Here is a 19949-nt window from a genome sequence, read left to right as displayed (position 1 = left end):
CTCGTAGCCTCTGACTGGACTTCCTTCACCATAGCTTCTGGGAAGAGATCTGCTCCCCAGATGTTAGACGAGAGTAACCTATTCGGCTCATGCCGAATGGTTGCCTCTTGTAGGACATGCTTCCTACAATTCGTTCTAGCAGTGGCAAACTCAAACATATCTGACTGTACCGTTTGAGTCAGGGATTTGGTCATGAGCTTAAAAAGCGGTTCTGAGCCATAGGCTATGGTTGCTACCTCGGTCATAGCCATAGAGTAATTGATCTGGCTAATCGCGATTTTCGCGTCAAATTCAGCCTGAATAAGGCTTATCTGGGAGCCTGGGTAGCTTTTCACCAAACTGCTCCATAGCACAGTCCGGTTTGAGTTGCCAGCTGAGAAGGTGTTCGGCAAGTCTTCCCCACAATTCTCCGGCTGAGGGGAGTAACGGAGATGTGGGATCTGCTTCCTTCAATTGAGGCATAGGTTCCCCCTTCTGGGCCGCTGGGATGGTAGACCTCGCGATCTTTGTTAGGAACGGGAGCGGAGTACTCTCATCCATTGTAAAAATGGTAAAGGGACCTTCTTAAAAGGTTGTATCTTGGTATTAGAACAATCCATGTCCTCCTAAACACCTGAGCCATTCTCTCTGAGCCTGGTCTCGTGAATAGAGGACTGTCTCCTTTGGTACCCTATCATCCCGAACATGGCTGAAGGTGTGAGGCCTTGCGTAGCCTATGAACGGAGGCTGAGGTCTTCCGGGTAGAACTCGAAGTCCTCTATCCTTCGAGTTCCAAATTCCGGTATAGAAATGAGACCGTCTTGGAAGGGGCGTATGAGGCTACCCTCCATGGATTGTTCATCGAGAACGGAGGGTAGCGAGTCATACGGAGGAAGCTGAGTTCCACTCGTATGGAAAGTGGAGGAGAGGCTAGAGGGGCTTCTCTCAGTCCGGCTATAAGGAGTCTTGGGAAGTAATCCTATCCGACAATCGAGAGATCATTTGTTCCATGCTACTCTTTAGGGACCCAACCAGGTCGCCCAGGCCTGTTGCAACAGGCCAGCATTGGAGTCCAAAGCCGAGCTGCTGCGGAGGTGGAGGGGTGGCTCTGAATCGGAACCAAGGGTAGCGGAACTGGTGACTCTGCCGGAGTGCGAGATCTCTCTCTGGAGGATTTACTCCTCGAGGACTTAGAGCCGGAGCTAGAAGCTTTAGACCTGTCTGCTCCGGGATTCCTAGCCGGAGACTTACGCGAGGATGATGAAGCCGAAGTCGTCTTCTTAGACGACGACGACGTCTTAGTCAAGGATTTCACTGCTTGACCCTTGACCTTAGGTCTAACCGAAGCGTCAGGAGGGGTATACAATTCCTCACCTGTAAAGCCTTGGAAGGATGAGAGGTTGCAGGAGTAGAAGAAACAGTTTACGCCCAAGGGTGACCCTTTGGGTGTCCACCCTACCGTACCTCGACCAACAGGTCGTCTACACATACCATAGGTTCCACATTAATATCTAAAGTCGCGACGTCCGTGGAGATATCCTGGTCTTGGTCAGTTAATGAGGCGCCAGCTGTTGTTGGATGAAGGCGATAGTCGGCGCCCCTCTACTGGTCGACGTATCCTGTCGCCTTGCTCCGGGAAGATTAATACCGCCAACCGCTTCTCTAGGATGTAGGGCATACCCTTGGCGGCGTTCTTCCCAAAACCGCCGACCCAGGCCCGCAGGGTTGCCAGTGCGGTATCCCTCACTGCCGGCGCCTCGGAACGAGAGGGTGTAGATTAGATTTTTTAAGAATCCCACTTAAAAACTAAAACTTTAAAGTATAAAACTTAAAAGACTAGTATGCCTTAAGTTAAAAGTGGAATGATGAAAACTTAAGCACTAAAACAAGAAGCGGAGCAGCTACCGGAGATGGAAATACTCACCCCTTCTAAAAGCTGGCTCACCAGATCGTAACATATGGTACACGTCTCATGGTACCAGACCTGGATGTCCCCGTGCGGAGTCGCGCATGGAGCATGGGACCGGCAAACTTCATGTCCACATGGGTCCTGAAGTGTGGCGGCGCATCCCGGATGCTCACAGTTGGTGGCCTGTAAGTGGGAAGACACATGAGTATCTTAAAGAACATCACTTACAGGCTAAAGGACAGAAGAACTCCGTTGCATACCGGAGCTCGGAAAAAATTTGGGCATAACCCCTCCCTGCTTCGCCTGAATAGGCTACAATCCCGGAGAGATCCGGTAAGACATGTAAGGGAGGGGGGGATGGTTTAAGGTACTTAAGACTTACTAGTTAATCTAATAACACTTAAACCTAAAACTCAAACGACCGGACCAAGTCCAGTGCGTAGCGGAGTGTGAGTAACTCAGCAATACGGTAAGGTTAGCAGGGACCCACTGTATGTTCCGGTCACTCTACTGGGTGGACTAAAATCTTCCGCTGATTGCCAGGACTCCGATCAGGAAAAGGAGCCCTAGTAAGGTGGGAAAGAGCGGGAAGACATACAGGCTCGAGCTAGCACGGAGCGACAAGGTAGCAACGGATGGGGGGAAAGGCCAGTACCCCCCACCACGTTACCCCCCAAGGCCGGACCGAGAAGCTGGAGAGGTCGAGACCAGTCTGGGTCTGTCCCGTCTCCCTAGCCCCTCCGCCTGGGGGGAGAGAGGGAGGGCAGGCTCGGGTATGTGGAGCGAGCATGGGCAGACCGACCCACCCTCCCCCGACTCTATGGAAGCGGGAGGGAAGGGGGGGGAAGGAGACTGGGCAGGCGTCTGGCTGTCTCGTGATCACGTAGTGACCACGAGGCGGTAAGACCAAAACAAGACAACTAAGCCTAGGACAAACAACTGATCAGAGAGATGCTATCGGGAAGCAAATGAACTGAAAAGCGTAGCATATAGGCCCACTGGGCCAAAACCAACTGATCAGAGAGATGCTAAAGGGAAGCAACCGAACTGATGAGCGGGTAGTATAGGCTCAATGCCAGGAACTAGGCTAAGCCAGACGCCTAACTAACCTAACTACAACAAAATACATAGTATAATAAATAAAAATAAAAGAAAGAAAGCAATATAGTAGGAGAAAAAAATCCAGGAGTGTACGACTAACCCGAAGCTAAGTCTACCACTCAAAGCTAGTCAGAGGCCGATACTAAGAGCCGGGACTAGGGTCTGGATAGAAGAAGCCTACATAAGGTAAAAGACATGCATGCATGACAAACCTGAGTAGACAGTACCCTAAGTAAACGGATAATTACTATAGAGCGTACATAGATAAGGGGATGTTCTAGGTATGGGAGACCAAGAACGAACCCACCACGAGGCAGAACCATGCTGCCATGCTTCGACCCAGAGTTCGTATTTATACTAAAAAACGGCAAATACTGTCTCAGGGCCAGAAAAAAACCAACTAACCATAAATACTGAGTACTTAACTTAGCTGCTGCGATAGCTGCACGCTCCATTATAGATAAATCCAACGAAAGGGTACAAAAAACACAGAGAGAAAAATAGCACGTGTGACTCGTGTGCGCTAACTGAAAAGGATGGCCACCAGAGGTGCAGCAGTCGGCAGCATGGGATGGAGTAGTAGTAGTACAAGCTGCTCCACTCTGTGGGTCGGCTCCCCTCATGGAGGGTTTTTGTAGTGGGAGATTTCTATTGGCATTTGGCTCGTGGTAGTGGTCTCACTGCCTAGTGTTCATACCGACACCCTCTTGGAGGGTGAGCGAGTCAGTTATACTGACCTTTTTCTTTATTTTATTTATTCTCTGGTATGTGTTAGTACATTTACCCTAGAAATAATAGATTAAAGGAGATTTCGCGCAGCGACACGAGCTGAGCCCAGAAATGCCTTTCAAACACCTGATAAGCTTGACCGAAAACCATACTATAATTTCAGAGATAATTCCAACCTCAACCCTTGGATTATCAGATTTGAACTCCAAAAATATTATGCCATCTATTGCAGTACAAGTAAATAACCCCATCTTTTCTGCTTTGCATTTTGTTTTTAAAAGGTGTCACACCTTAATCTTTTACATGAATAAATTGTATATTAGGCACAATCTAACTCTGTCAATGAAGCTTGGTAACATCATTGTTACTAGCTGCAGATAGTTGATCTTTACTTTTTCTTTAGATGTGTTAGAATAAGGCATAGCTGCTCTTCTGGACTTTGCCTCAAAATGGTTGTTGAAGAATTAACTTGGGATTGCCCATTTGGTTGTTGATGTCACTATGGCTGGACCTTTGGCACAACACAGTGGCTGACTAATCTTTCTGGTTGTTTTCCAAATATGTACTAAAGGTGAATTGTTCATACGCGGATCAAACCTCTGGTCTTAAAGACAGGAATGAGCCGTACAGCCTACATCCCATTCCCACTAAAATACGAAAATAATGGAAAGAAATGAGACGACAGTCACGACTGTCCCTGCAAGCAGAAGGGAAGATCGCAATTGTACGCCATAAAAATTTGTGTTGAAGTGTGGGAAGAACTTGTATTCAACACGAACCCCTATGTCTCGAACATCTCCAAACACACATTCTGAAAGAATAAAACATTACGATGTTCCCAGGCATGTGTGAGAAGATAAAAAGATGCATAAAAACATTGTCAATACAAATGTTTCCAAATTTAGTAATAAACGAAAGCAAAATACTAAACCAAAGTAAGTGGGCCCTGTCTCCCTGAAGGGGCAATACTCCCTTGGGAGACAGACCAGCATATCACTCATAACACAAGCGATGACGATGCAGAGGAAAAGTCCTATCTACTGCAATAGCATCTGTCCCAAGGAAGGTCAACACGGCAAACAAGGAGGGCTTGTCTAAAAAACGTTGATATCCATGGAACTTCTGGGCTGAATAGAATTTAAAAAGTGCAGGCTACGATAAAAAAGCCTGCTTGCAAAATGAGAGCAGAGTGATAAACCGCTCTCCAAGGCAGTTGAAGAAAGACTGGCACATCATGAGGTCCCAAGCCTGGTCAGTGACCAACGTCTGCCTCATATGCGCTTGAGTCGCCAGATGCCACAGATTCCTTGTTTTACAATCTTTGATTGTTTTTAACTGGTTTCTAGCTTGAAGCTGGAAGATTTTCCCATTGTCTCTCTCTCTCTCTCTCTCTCTCTCTCTCTCTCTCTCTCTCTCTCTCTCTCTCTCTCTCTCTCTCTCTCTCTCTCTCTCTCTCTCTCTCTCTCTGTGGTGATGTGAGGCTCAGGTGACCTTGCCTTATCTGGGTCTTTGAAGGGGCTGTTGCCAAGCATGTCGGGCTGGCTATGCTTATAACATTAGGATCAGGAAGAGGCTAGTCCAAATCCCAATCAGGAACTAAGCAGTCTTCTCCCTCAAGGAAGGCCCAGTGTTGTGAGTAAGGGGGTGTCTGGTATACACTGGCCAGTGAGGCAGTGAAGATGTGGAGCCCTGGGTAGTCTTTATCCTTTGGGACTGTTACAGGCTGCATTTCAAGGACTGCCGCTTCTATATTTTCATTTCTGACCATCTTCCCAACATACATGTTAGGATTGTCCAAAGCTCTCACTATCATTGCTAGTGAGGACAATGCTAGAGAAGAACATGTTGTGAATCATCAAGAACTGTTCATGAGACTTTTTACAGTTTGCTTTTCGTTGTGGTGAAGTTGACTGTAGGCTGAAAACTAGTCATTAGTCTCCTTCTGTTGAATGAGTTTTTCTTTCAGATTTTCAGGATTGAAACCCCGTGGTTCAAGCTGCTTCTATTAGAGAGGGAGAGTTTCCAGATACCCATTCATCAGGAATCCAGGCTGCTTCATCTGCACTGGGACAGTCTACCAGTTCAAACCCCTTTGCTTTGGACTGCTGAGTGCTTCAATGGTGTTCACACAAGTGTTCATCTGCCAGGAGTTGATACTGGTGGTCCTTAGACGAACAGTTGCTTTAGGATTGGGATCATCTTTCAGTTTGTCATAATCAGGGGTCTATTATGGACTAGGAAATGTTGGTTCTTCAACCCAAGCAGCAGGTGACGTACCTGTGGATATTGACAAAGTTGGTATTGGCAATAGTTTTTCTTGCAGATTTTTAGGTTAGCAAGCTCAGGGAGCTTTTGACAGGAACAGTCATCTCAGCTTTGGCAGGTTGTGTCCAGTGTACTGAAATCAATGGAGAAGATTGTCCCTCACAGGCAACACCAACTATGTTGGCTACTGTATTATTAGAAGTGGCTTGGGTCACCTGCCACCAATCCTCCAGCACTTCATGTGGCGCTCATTCAGGTAGTGAAAGATGATCTTGCATTGTGGTTGAATGACAGAAAACTCCAGTGGAGAGTTACCTTAAGTTGTTCTAGAAGGGTGAGTAGGACTCACATTTTGATAGTTTGTACACTTCAGGTGTATGGACAGGAGAAAACCTTCATCTACATGTGAGTGTTTTGGAAATGAGCAATGCTTTGGCACTGCAAATTTTTCAGGTTTAGTCATGTGGAACTGCCAATGAGCAACAACTCTTAACTGTACAAATTGGAAAATGTCAGTAAGCAGGGAGAGGCAGTCTCCTTTCCTTTCTACCACTTGGCAAGGCAGGTGCATGGGTGGGAGGTTTGATCTACTGTCAGAGTATATGCTGGGTTTATTTATTCAGATCAGTCATCAAGGGAATTTTGTGCTATTGGAATGGTTCCTGGACACACTCACAGGGCCAAGAATGAGAAGAGTTGAGTTATGATAAAGGCTTTGTCCACAAGTTCTTCCACAGGTCAAAAAGGACCCTCTTCAACTGATAGTCCCAGCAAATACAGTTTTAATGTTTATGAGAAACTTCTCTTAAATAAAAAGTAGTAAAGTTGTACTTGTGTTGCCCAGTAATTGCACATTGAAGGTAATTGTAAACTATGTTTGAAGGCAACTGAGGTAGAAAGTGCTCTGACCTTGTGACTTGGCATTCTTACCTGTTCATTTTTGTTTTCCCTCACATTTTTGTAGACTCTCAAAATCATTAGCCTTAGCCAATAATAGAAAGTGCTTACATACTTGCATTGTGGAGAAAAATAGTCTGGCAGAGAGTATTGTTGAATAGACTTGGCTACTTGTCATTTGTGTCCTTACTACAAAAGTGAAGAGCCTGATGAGAGACAGTTTGTAGAAAATATTACCTGCAATAAATTTGCAGACACCAGCAAGAGACCTTATTGTGTGAGTTCCAGCAAAGTACCTTCCTTAAGTGACATGTAAAGAGTTTTTTTTTATTATTTTTGAGAATCAGGTGAAATCTGAAGTTAGGTTTGAGTGACTCACAAACAAATCCTTTTCAAAGTAGTACAGTACTGGTTGAGTTTCTTGCAGTTAACTGAAGAGCTCAAGATGAAACAAAGTTCAAATACCTATGAGAGGAAGGATCTATATTCCTTGATGGTGAAGTTGGAGCACTTTCTGTGATGATGTAAGATGAAGTCGGAAGTTAATGGTATGATGGAGTTGCCAGATGAACAACGTTTTCATTACAGATACATCAACTACAAAACCAGCTTCACTTGGCCTCACAGATGTTGCTAGTTGAAATTATGTAAGATCTTAGTGTTGTTGTGGGTATTTTGAAAACAAATGTTTCTGAGGTTGTTGAGGAATATAAAATTGTGGTAACTTGAAAAACATCCTCAGCATGGTAGAAAGTAAATGTGTGCAACCATAGGCAACAGATCTGTAAAACATTCCTGTAATTCTTTTGCAGCCAAAGGGAATCCTATTTTGTGTCCTTAAAAAGTTTCTCCAGTTCCTGTTTAGAAAGTGCAGAGCTTTTCCAATTCCTGTTCTTAAAAATCTGGTGATTAAAAGTGCAGAACTTCTGCAATTCATGTTATTAAAAGTGCAGAGCTTCTCCATTCCCTGTCTGATGAGGCTGAATGTGAGAAAAGGAGGCTTAAGGAGAGTATTCGTGAACTTGAGGAAGTTGATGTGCCAACCCCTGTTCTGCGATATCCAAGGGCTGTCACTTGCCGATCTGTTAGGTTTACTCCTTGACCATGTTTTGATGTGATTGTAGATAATATTTTCAGGAGGAGAGGAACAAGGCACTTGGAGTCCTCTTACCCTTAAAGGTCTTGTGGATTGTCTACGGAAAGTATGATTGGGTACTCATCCAGATGATTTGTTGCCAACGATGGCTTTGAGATATGCAGCTAAAGCAATTGCACATTTAAGTGACTGAACATGAAGCAGAAGCAGCTTCGTATGTGACACTAGTAGTCTGATCAGGGGTTGGCACAACATAGCAAGAAATTTGGACTTCTCTAAGGCATATGTTGAGACTTACAGGCTGAAATGCAAGATGTGAAATTGTTATACCTTCTCCTCCCAAGTGATGTCAAAATATTTCTGTAGTTTGGGGTGAATAGGTATCTGAAGGCCCCAATTTTGTTCTTTCAACATGTGGAGAACAATGGCCCTCCACAAACCTCAGGTCAGTTTCCCTCTCCCAAAGTGGTAGGTAATGGGAACAACACCTCATCCAAGAATAGGCCACAAGCAGATTCTGCTGTGGCCCCCTCCCCTCCTACCAAGTATCAGAGATTGGGAAGGTCTTGATCTCCCTCAGAGGACCGGTCATTATCATTCCCTGTCAGCTTCATTGGTTCTGTCGGCATCCCATCTCACTCCATCATGGCAGCAGAGACAGAGATCAACGTCTAGGGGGAGCAGCAGGAACAGATTACCACAGAGCAGCACCATAGTGCAGCAGAGTTCTTTGAGGAGGTGAACCGATTCCAAGGCCAGTACCATCACCCTCTCCCTGCAGTATTGGAGGAGAGGTTTCTCCGCTGGTTGGGCAACAGAATTAGCCTGCCCCTATCCCGGTGCAGATTGAGTAGACATTGGAGTGGCTCCAGCGACAGGACACGCAAGGTTTCCCCCAATTCTGGTCCATGAACCACCAAGCACCTTCCTGTAACAGTAGATGTGAGCAGTCGCCTTCGCAGGGTGTCTTGCTGAAGATGAACCCTACAGACTCACCAACTTCTGTGGCCGACAGATCCCCCTACAGCAGGGCCACAGGATCCTACTTCTCTCTCCTACTATGAACAAAACACACAGACCCTATTGAAGCTTCATCAATCTGTGCATCCTCGGTCTCCCCTGATCACCGGACTCATAAGAGGTAGATGATCTGGTGGTAGGATCTGAGAGCTCCTTGGCTATAATAAGGTCGGACAAGATTCTCCCCATCCTCTCCTGAGACGGGCTAAATACTACGTTCAGAGTTCCAGAAAAACCCATCGCAGTGCCCAGAACCTTAGACCCCAATATTTTAAGATTAACAGGCAACACCATGTTGGAGTAATTTAAGCAACAAGGCATCCAGTTTAGCACCGCCAAGTCAAGTTCTTTTGAAGTAATTCTAATTAGGTCCTTACACTCCCTCTCTTGGCTGGATAGATATCAAGGGGCATTGATCAAGGAGATGAAAGTAGCCAACCCTGAGAAAGTGGCCTGGCAGCATGAAATTTCTGGGACTGTCAGGCAGAGCCCCCATGTATATGGGCCAGTAGATGGGCCACCTATGGGCCATCGTCATCTTGAAGTGGAGAGAAGCCTTCCTTTTGCTGGTACAGAAGCATATTTCCCCAGAAAGTTGGCTTACCCTTCTCAACTCCTTGTTCTACTTCCCTCCCCAGACTGGATTCATCAGGCCATCGACATCAAAAGGGAAGGAAGGCTTTTGGGATTCCTTGTTGTTACAGGCCTTTAATATACAGTAATCCCTCGATTGCCTGATTTTCAATATTCAGAATTTGACATAACTGACACATGCAGACTAAGGACCAAGACCCAAAGATATATGGGTCAAATGGCTGGGTGCCATGGAAGAGGAAGGGTAGTAGGTTGTGTAGAGCAACTCACTAGGGAAGGGGTTGTTTTGGATGGTGGTTGGAGCTGAGGAGAAGTTTCCCTGACTGGGTGGGGGTGGGGAGTCAGTGTGAGATGGGTGAAGAGGGTTAGGTAAGACATCTTGACTTGCTAAAGCTTGTTTTGTTTTGTTTTTACCCTTATGCTTTTTTCCACATTACATACTGAGAGAGAGAGAGAGAGAGTGAAGAGAGAGAGATGAGAAGAGAGAAGGACGAGAGAGAGAGAGAGAGAGAGAGAGAGAGAGTATGATGGTTGTTGTTTATAAGCATATTGAGTGTTTATAGCTGTGTTATTAGCAAGGGTAAGTGAGGATGGGTTATGGAGTTGCCCTTGAACACACATTTTTTTCCTGACCGTTATCTGGATTTCCCTGTTATCTGATGGGCCCTTGGCACAGTCCAGGTAGCCAAGGGTTTCTGTAATGGAAAACCAAGCTTCTGTAGGTACAATAGCTATAATCATGTTTGTAACTATTTAAATGAAAAGATAAGTAAGAAATTGAAGTACAGGCAGTCTGTGGTTATCGGCAGACTTGTTTATCGGCGATCCGGTTTTATGGGGCTTGTCTAGCGCCATAAAATCAGCAATTATGGCGCAATAATGGGCCGAGTTCCGATTATAGCACCATAAGGCGCCTTATGATGCCATAAGGTTGCTTATGGTACCTTAAGGGTGCTTATGGTGTCGATAACTGGTTATCATTATGGCACCATAAATTGATGGGTTTCGGTTAATGGCGGTTTTCGCTTATCAGCACACCCCCAGGAACGGAACCCTTGCCGATAATTGGGGACTGCCTGTAAATTGTTATTGCAAGGCAGATTGCAGGAATCTGTGGTGAGATGATGGGTTTTCTGCAAAATAGCAAGCTTTAATTGTACATATTAGCATTTGGTCATAATTTACAGTGTACTTTAGACTTCATATGGTGTAACAGTTAGTTGACTAATATAGAAAAAAGGATTAATTTGACATTTTCATACATTCAACTTCCCTGTCAGATATATACTTAGCTATAGACTCTGTCGTCCCCGATAGAAATTCGAATTTCGCGGCACACGGCTACAGGTAGGTATGGTCAGGTGATCTACCGGCCTGCCGCTGGGTGGCAGGAAGGAATAGGAACTATTACCTTCTAAGGACAGATTTTCTCTATCGTTTGGACTGTAAACATACGTTTACGGTTCCTCCTGATTTGATTTTCGGGTTTCATCGCCATCGATCTTCTGGGCTGTCTTTTGCAGGGAAGTACTGGGTCTTTGGTTCGGCATACGCTTTTATTAACTTTTTAATGAATTTCGCTTCGAAATTTCGAAGAAAATACTAAGTGAAACTACCGAAATCATCGGTAGACACTCACATAGTTTGCCATAAAGAGAATTATTAATATTTATTCATTATTACATGTAATAAAGGTTACAACTTTATTAAGGAAATATTAAACTCTAATTTCCTACTTTAGGAAGTCAGAAAAGCATATAACTTGATACGCTTACTTTATAAGCTTTAATTTAGCGTTTGTGCTAACGAGCAGTTAGAGTATTAGCAGTACTAGTAGTTGTTGCATCCTCATCACCTTCTTACTCCTCAGAAACTACAAATTTATATATTCAAATTGAAGATAAATGGATAGCTCAAATGCAAGCTTTTAAAAGGTAAGAAGTGAATATAGTGTTCCCCCACTTGCAATGGAGGCGTCTGATCGGCTCTGTCTCGCTCCCAGGTCTAGACCTCTTCCAAGCTCACAAGCCCAGAGGAGAAGGAATGTCGACAACCGCAGGGGGTTTCAGAGAATCCCCACCGATCAGGCGTCCCCTCGGCAGGTTCTGTTAGAACGTCCCAGACTGCCAAGTTCGCCATTGGAAAGGCGTCCTAATGTAATGTGTTCCCCTTATTATTATCGTGTTGACGGATAAGGAGAAGAAAGTTTCAATGGCGTAGATTCAATGAAGATGCAAGATAATCTCGTCGTAGATATCGGAACCTCAGAGAGATATCTTTCGATAACAGTTGCGGTAGAGGCATTGCCCTATCCTGTTTTCGTCCCCCGTACAAATAGACGGAGGCTCTATCCCATGGGGTTTGAAAGAGTTATTTCAACAGATTCCTCATCGGGTACATTATATGAAAAATATATCTATTCTGAGAAGAACGAATTAGATATTAAAGAATATATGTTGATCGAATGAATTATGGATCTCGGTTAATGATTAAACATACATATATAATTTTTAAGCTTCTAGCTCCTCGGACATGAAGTGGAACGAGGCGCAAAGCGTCTGAAGAGGCTGAAATGATGCGAGCAAAGCGCCTGAAGAGGCTGAAATGAGGCGCAAAGCACCTAAAGAGCCTGAAATGAGGCTCAAAGCGCCTAAAGAGCCTGAAATGAGGCTCAAAGCGCCTAAAGAGCCTGAATCGAGGCGCAGGTGCTGAAGAGCCTGAAGAGAGGCGAAAAAGCGTCGGAGGCTCCTCAAAGGAGTCGCGAATCGCCTGAAGCTCCTGAAAACAGGCTCGGAGTGCCTGAAGCGCCTGAAACGAGGCGAAAAGCGCCTGGAGCGCTTGAAGCGCCTGAAACAAGGCTAAAAGCGCCTGAGGCGCCTGAAATGAGGTGCAAAGCGCCTGGAGCGCCATGAAAACGATGCGCAAGGCATACTGAAGCGCCTCAGATGAGGCGCAAAGCGCCTGAAAGCCTCAAGCGGCTGAAACGAGGAGCAAAGCGCCTGAAGCTATAAACCAGGATCTTCATCGTATTTGGAGTTAGATCCTGATTCTGCGTAAGGTGAAAGACATTCGAGGATTTCTCCTGATAAGGACGGGAGTTGTTGCACAGGCGGCCGTCGCCCTTCTCAGGATAGTCTTAATGCAAGTAATGGCAAGAGCAAGATCGGTTTTTTTTCCTGGCGGGGACTCAAGATGTCGCACAGGCGGCCTTAGCCCTTGTCAGGTAGAATCGGTACTGCTAAAAGCCCTTCACCTTACGGAAGGAGCGCTCTCCTCCGGTTGCTCATTCTTCTCCCAACTTGATGGACAGGAAAATGGAAGATAGATCGGAATTGGAAGCCAATAAGGGATCAGGTCTCTCAGTTTATAAGACCTTAGCGACCTTTTTTTATTGAAAAAAAATTAGTTCATTACTAATAAGACGATATTAAAATCTCCTTCTAAAATAATGCAACCAACCATTTACAGAAAGAGTGGCAATCGTTTGCAAATTGAACAAGTTCGTACGAGCTCTCATTCATTGATTAGAGGCTCTTCCAGATAATAGAGGCGTAGAATATGGCCTTATCTCCAAGAGAATAAAAATTTGAGGCTTCTCTTCGATCCGAGAGTTTCATTGCGAAATCTCTTTCGACTAATGCTAATTCGTGTTTATTGACGAAAAGAACGGAGAGGGCAAAATTTCCATTCTCTCTCTGGATCGGAGAGGAAAGAATGTAGAAGGAAGACTTGCTGCATACGACTGCTGAATGACAAGTCATATACCCATACCATAGTTGCCTTTGTGGTTCGCTACGAAATTATCTATATCCTTACAGGATTTTCCTGGTAAGGACTTCGCTTAAAAAGTTTGTTACGACAATACCTACTCAGCTTCGGTATTTAACAAGGTTGTTTGGTTTGGCTTAAATTGGCATTATTGAGAGCTTCCTTAGGCTCGGGAATAATTTTATTATATTCCTTCATTAAATGAAGTAACTGGCAACTCACGATTGAATGCAGCCAGGCAGCGCGCGAGACGGCCGGGCTGTCATTGTAAGCGTAAGGCCAATACAGTACCATCCAGGTCTCGGTCATTAGCAGTCTGTTGCATCTCTCTCTCCAACGGGATCGAATGGTTAACCGTATATTCCCCCTACAATCATGGACTTAGTCTCGAATGGAGGGGATAGTTAAGCTAACATAAATAAAATATTGTCTGCCTTTTGCTAAGAAGCTTTCAATAAGAAAGATATTATAACCTTTCAATGCTGTTTACCGTAGGGAACATATTAAAGGATTCTAACACAGCAGAACATTATTATTATATAATGCTCTCATGCTTACGTAAAGCATGGACTTATTAGAATACATGCTTAGTGAGAAGATGGATGTAGTAGAGAATTCACTTTAAGACTACGGTATGGTCAAGTCTTTCGAGAAACGCACACAACCTTTTTAGAATCAGATATTGCTCAAGAGAAGATGGATGAGTGGAATGGGAAACATTCTCTTCGTGGCAGAAATGGTTTCCCTGAGTAGAATATACTACGTATATAAGAGTTTTTTCCTACTAAGAACGGAAGTAACATGTGTAAGGATGTCGGGTACCATAAAGGCACAGATGTTCTGGCACATAACATAAAGAGTATTAGAAGAAAGCGCCGGTCTGAAGCGCCAACCTGGCGCAATGCGCCAGAAGCGCCAGCCTGGCGCAATGAGCCAAGAGCACCATCTAAGATATTTTCTCGTTTTAGCGAGTTATTAACATAAGAGTCCAGTAGCCTCTCAGACAGCACGCTCGGTAACGGCAAGATTCGTTCCTGATTTCGTTACCCATTTAATCACTTAGGCCAATTCCACGACTCTCTCATATCGCAAAGAGCATTGAGAATCTCTTTTTTCGCTCCTGTTCGCGTTAACAAAGAGAACCTATTTGGAAAAAGAGGTTCGATGCAAGATTTTGCATGTCCGTGAGAACCTTCTCGATCAACGATAATAACTGTTATCATATGTCAACATTTATTGCAAAAGAGTTGTGAGAACCTACGGAAAGTCTTCTTCATAGATCTCTTAGCAAGGTAGAAGACGAACAGGCTTCCTGTAGACTGCTTCCTTTTCCTTGAACCAAGAGAAGTAGCAATATACACCATCTTTATTTTATAGAAAGGGGAATAAACTTTAGTTTTTTTTTTTCCCTAAATATAAATGCTTTACAGAATTTAAGATAAAGGGCGTCAAAGAAAGAGAGGATAATACTTTATGCCTCATTTTGGCCTTAGAGGTTGGATTCACAGAGGTCACGTTCTTCTCACAGCATGTTTTGGAAGTCTTTTCCAAGACAGTCTGATATTCTATAAGCATCTATTACAAATGGACCTTAACAACCTCTCCACTCTGAGTCAGTCTTCGTGCAGACTGACCGCAAAGTGGACATGAATGAGAGGATTTTTAAAGGTGAATGACAATAGTCATAGCCCAGGACATAGAATTGCTGCGGAGATCGTGTTTGATGGAAGAGGAAACGTCCTCTTCCGATACCTCTGTGAACCACATATAGGTTTTTTTTCTTTTCTTCCTTTTCAGAGGGAAGAATCAACTTTATATATATCTGCTATCAAAGAGCACAGTAAAGGCTATACTCTGTCTATACAAGGAGAATTAGAGATAGCAGAGGATTAAGATCTTCGGGATCTGATACGATCCTCAATACGACAAGAGTAGGATATCATGTACTTCGAATGGGATCTTTTGTGGCTTCAGATTCCGTGTTCCGACAAGATCGAACTGCTCCTCATCAAACTTCTTTTGAGAAATTTTATGAGGAATTCTTTGTTTTCCTCTTGGCCCTTAACTACCAAGAAGACAGGTGAATTTTTTGTGCATTGGAATCTCGCATCAGATTTAATGGAGACTCGGCAATGGGTTCTTGCCAGCATAGTATGTCTGGCAAGAGAACTAAAACCCTCTATTCCTGACTCAACGATTTCAGATAGAAGTTTCGTTGCCCAGGCAGGGTACTTACGTTTTCACCTACATAAGAAGAGATGGTTTAAACGTTTTTGCCTACAAAGTCTTTGGGATGCGATGAGGGTTTGAAATGCTTCCCAGAAGGTATTCAGAGAGATACAGTAAAGAGCTAGAAATCAGGAGTCCCTCCCAATTTCAGCTCGGAGTCTCCTTCGACTTCCAAGCCCCTTCCCTTCCTTCGGACAAGGATAGGAAGATTCTGCAACGAGGAACTTCATCAGCAAGTAAGAAGAGATCTCGTTAGCAACGGAAGGATTCAAGAAGGATCCTCCTCGGAGGAAGACTCTTATCTCTCGTACTGTTAGATGTCCTATCGTCTAATGGATGTAGTTTACTACAATCACCTTCCCTTGCCGGAGAGGCCAGAAGCTCAAAGTGGAAGAATTTCTTCCACCCTTCTCCAATCTCCTGATAAACCATTGTGGAGTTTCAGGACTTTCGGACAATGTAGCGCCAACCAGGCGCCAAGTGCCAAAAACAGGCGTAAAAAACGCCAGAGGCAGACAGTTTCAAGGAACACTGTCATTGTCTGATGAAGAGAAAGAGGGGGCCTCCAACCTAGCGCAGATGCGCTGGAGGCAAACAAGTCAGACAGATAAGAGTGTCTGATGTGGGCATCGCCAGACATCCTCGGGACTCTACCAAGCTCGAAGCTCCAGCAAGTGGAGAGGAGTCAGCCAGGGGCCAGACGCCAAATAGTGCCAGTCTGGAGCTAGGCGGGGAAGCTACTTCATCGGCGCGAGGCGCCAGCCATGAGTCAGGCAAAAAGCGCCTTCCAGGAGCTAGGCGGCCAACCAAGTGTCAGGCAGGCGTGAGGCGCCAGCCAGGCTCGAGGCTCCAGCCAGGCTCGAGGCTCCAACCAGACTCGAGGCGCCACCCAGGCGCAAGCCAGGCTCTAGGCTTCATCCAGAAAAGATCCATTTCAAAGGAAGCCCTGGTCTCTTTGAAATAAGTGTGATCGCTAAAACAAGCACTTCACGAATGACTTGATGATTCCTTCAAATAGCTGAGAATTAAAAGCGCTTGAAGTGCGAGCTTTTATGAATTCTTGTTCGTTAACATAACAATATGTCGTGAAGGACATATTAGCTGTAACTTAAGGGAGATGCAAACTCTGTTGTTGACTTCCCTTTGCACGAAGGAGGTCAAGTTGACCTACGAGAGATCCTTCTCTCTTGGTTTTACGTGTCTACGGATACGTTGCTGGGATAGGGAGCCGACACTGATCCTTAACTAAGTGAGTTAATTTTTATGTTAACATAGTGTTTTTTTTTTTGTTTGTTGTTTGAAAAGGAGTTTGGGGATAGCTCTTTTCAAACTAAGCAGGTGATCGGGATCGGTGTTGTGCTCCTTAATTATGCCCCTAGGCATAGGTGTATTGTCATGTAAGTGGATAAGACCCCATTGACAAATGACCATTAGATTCTGTCGAGTAAGTGGATAAGACCCCATTGACAGATCTACAAGAACTCTTAGCCATAGGTCACATCCTCGCTGAGGCTCTTGAGACGAAGCAGACACCTAGCAATAGCTAGGAAGTCAACCCTTCGTCTAAACACATAGGAACCAAGGTTTTATTTATCTATTACCTACAACGTATGTTGTTTACCTGTCTAATCAGTAATTAGCTGTCTCTTACCCACCGCCAAAGGTGCCAATCAGCTAAGTATATATCTGACAGGGAAGTTGAATGTATGAAAATGATATTGTTATTGTACAATAAAGTTTCATACATACTTACCTGGCAGATATATACAATTGAATGGCCCACCCAGCCTCCCCTCAGGAGACAGGTGGAAGAGAAAAATCTGTCCTTAGAAGGTAATAGTTCCTATTCCTGCCACCCAGCGGCAGGCCGGTAGATCACCTGACCTACCTACCTGTAGCGTGTGCCGCGAAATTCGAATTTCTATCGGGGACGACAGAGTCTATAGCTAAGTATATATCTGCCAGGTAAGTATGTATGAAACTTTATTGTACAATAACAATATCATATTATGTATTATACATTTCAGATTGAGGGACTAAAGCTTGATAATACGTCATTAGAGTTTGAAGAACCAGCACTAGATGCAGAGTTTCTTGATGTCTACAAGGGCACCAATGGAGTTATAATGATGCTTGACATGACAAAAAATTGGTGAGTGATTTTTTATATGTTGGTTTGGTATACTTTATATTGTTACGTATGAGCCCGGCCTTGAAAGAACTCCGATACGTAAACAGAAATAATTGAGGGAAAAAATAGTTAATTTCTTGAACTCACCGTAAGAAAGGATTTATAGTGATAATTTACTCTAGAGGAAAGGTCGCCAGAAACTCAGCTAGTTACTTTACAGCTATTTATTTACAAGAGGCTGCTTAACAGCCAAGGTTAAGTAAATGCTACTGGTCCCCACATGGGACTTATAATATCTCTCAAGTGGATGATAGCTGGCTCAAAATGGAATTCGTAAAAGCTGGTTTCATAATCTTGGGTAATGCAACACTTTCGGGCGGAGAGACTTGACACGTGACTCAGGGAATCTGGAAAAGGATCCCAGATTAAACAAGATAAAAGAAAAAAGAATTTCTTGCACTAATTTCGGATATTCAGTTCTCTAACACTGGGGGAAAGGAACTTTAATGTTTCACTGAGGTATGCAATGACTTCATTTGTCTGGGACGATCACACAAGGGGAAGCATGCGGCCATGAGGCAGTGAGAGGAAACAAAGGGATGAGTTCTTTTGATATAGGGTTTGAATGGGAAAAGAAAAGGGGTATCTTAGGCACTAGGATGTAAGGGACCGGCAATATGCTGTTTCACAAGACGTACCTGGATGCCATGTTCAGTGGATCTTTGTAGAAATGTGGCACCCGGCTTTGTCTTAGGTCTGGGTCCCTTGGCGCGCCAGTAACCCCATGGATAGGCCTAAATGGAAGGCGGGTGGTCGGACATCTGTCCGAGGTCATGAACTCGAGCGGTCTGAGGACGAATCCAGGTGTTTTTCATGGGTGTTGGGAGTCAGCTTAACCCCCCACGAGCAGGGCAATCCTGGAAACAGAACATACAGCCAGCAGAGGGTTCACAGGAAAAAGAGCTTAAGATATAGGCCTAAGAAGTACCAGTCTGCCTACATCCTTCCCTTTGAGATACGTCCCTAAAGCTGACAAGAGTCTATTTTCCCCCAACTTAGGAACTCCCTATCTCTGGCTGGCGTGTTTTGGTTTCCCGCCTCAAATCAGCTGATATTTGGAGGACTATGGCTGCCATTTTACAAAGCAAAATAATGAATTAATTACTGGGTAGACGAGGAGTTCAATAAACGTAGCAATATTAAGAGCAGTTTGTAGACAATAAAAAACCAACACATATGATATTCAGGAGACATCAGCAGAGAGCAGAAATGAATTTGCACCTCACTTAAATATTTTGGAAATCAGTAGGTTCCACAACTCCACCAGACAAACTATTCTACTTGTTAGTTGTAACCAAGGTGAAATTCCTAGCACACTGAATAATATTAAACCTGATGCTAGATTTTATACTATACTCAGTTTGCTAGGAGCACTAAGCACTTTTTTTCAGTTGCCATCAATTGATGACTCAGGCCAGAATAATGAAGGTTCCACTTCATGGTGTCACCTTGACTGTTGGAACAGAACAGGGACCTGTTACAGTTCTAGTCTTTGGTGGACCTAATCCTCAAACTGCAGCTTAGGACAGGTGCAGGTAGTTATACATACACATACCTCCTCCACAGGTTTGGGTGGCCACTGGGAAGATCATCAGGTAGCAGGAAAACTGGTTGTCTGTTTTAGTAATGAGATATCACATCGGTTTCCTGGAACTGGTGGCTGTACTGCTATTTCTCAGAATATTAAAGCCTCTGAAGAGGACCCACATCATGTTGGCCTATGACAGCATGATACAGATGATGGCTTAGGTGGTCTTAGACAACATGATACAGATGATGGCTTAGGTGGTCTTGGACAACATGGTACAGATGATGGCTTAGGTGAGGAATGATCATTTGTCAGCATTCCACCTCATAGGATCTCTCAGTGTGACAGCAGACTCCCTGTCCAACCAGGCAGTGTCTTCGACCAAGTGGATGTTGGACAAACATTCATTTCAAGTAATTGCCAATATGTTCACTATATGGGAGAACCATCAGATTCCGGTTTATGTGCAAGACTGCTAACCTTCAATGGAATCACTTAGTGGCTCCAAATGGGCACAACATCCTTTGGTTTGTTCCATTAAAACAACAGATGAGGCAATCAATTTCATTGCCATACATTGTTCTATTCAAATCTAGTCTGCTATGAAAATTATCCATCTTACATTGCTAGGTACCTGGTGCAG

At 44.3% G+C, this 19949-nt stretch overlaps 1 protein-coding gene across 1 annotated transcript in view; it reads left to right on the top strand.

Annotated features, from left to right (window-relative positions):
- Positions 1 to 19302, top strand: part of LOC135219033 (rab-like protein 6) — a 75617-nt gene extending 56315 nt beyond the window's left edge. Inside the window, exons 5-6 of the mRNA XM_064255468.1 lie at positions 17615 to 17739; positions 19170 to 19302. Of these exons, the coding sequence (XP_064111538.1) occupies positions 17615 to 17739; positions 19170 to 19302 (258 nt within the window). The remainder of the gene's footprint in view (positions 1 to 17614; positions 17740 to 19169) is intronic.
- The last annotated feature ends 647 nt before the right edge of the window (positions 19303 to 19949 follow it).

Source organism: Macrobrachium nipponense, chromosome 1 (genome assembly GCF_015104395.2).
Source record: "Macrobrachium nipponense isolate FS-2020 chromosome 1, ASM1510439v2, whole genome shotgun sequence".
Lineage (NCBI taxonomy): Eukaryota > Metazoa > Arthropoda > Malacostraca > Decapoda > Palaemonidae > Macrobrachium > Macrobrachium nipponense.
Note: the sequence above shows the minus strand (reverse complement) of the source record. Positions and strands in the feature narration are given on the sequence as shown.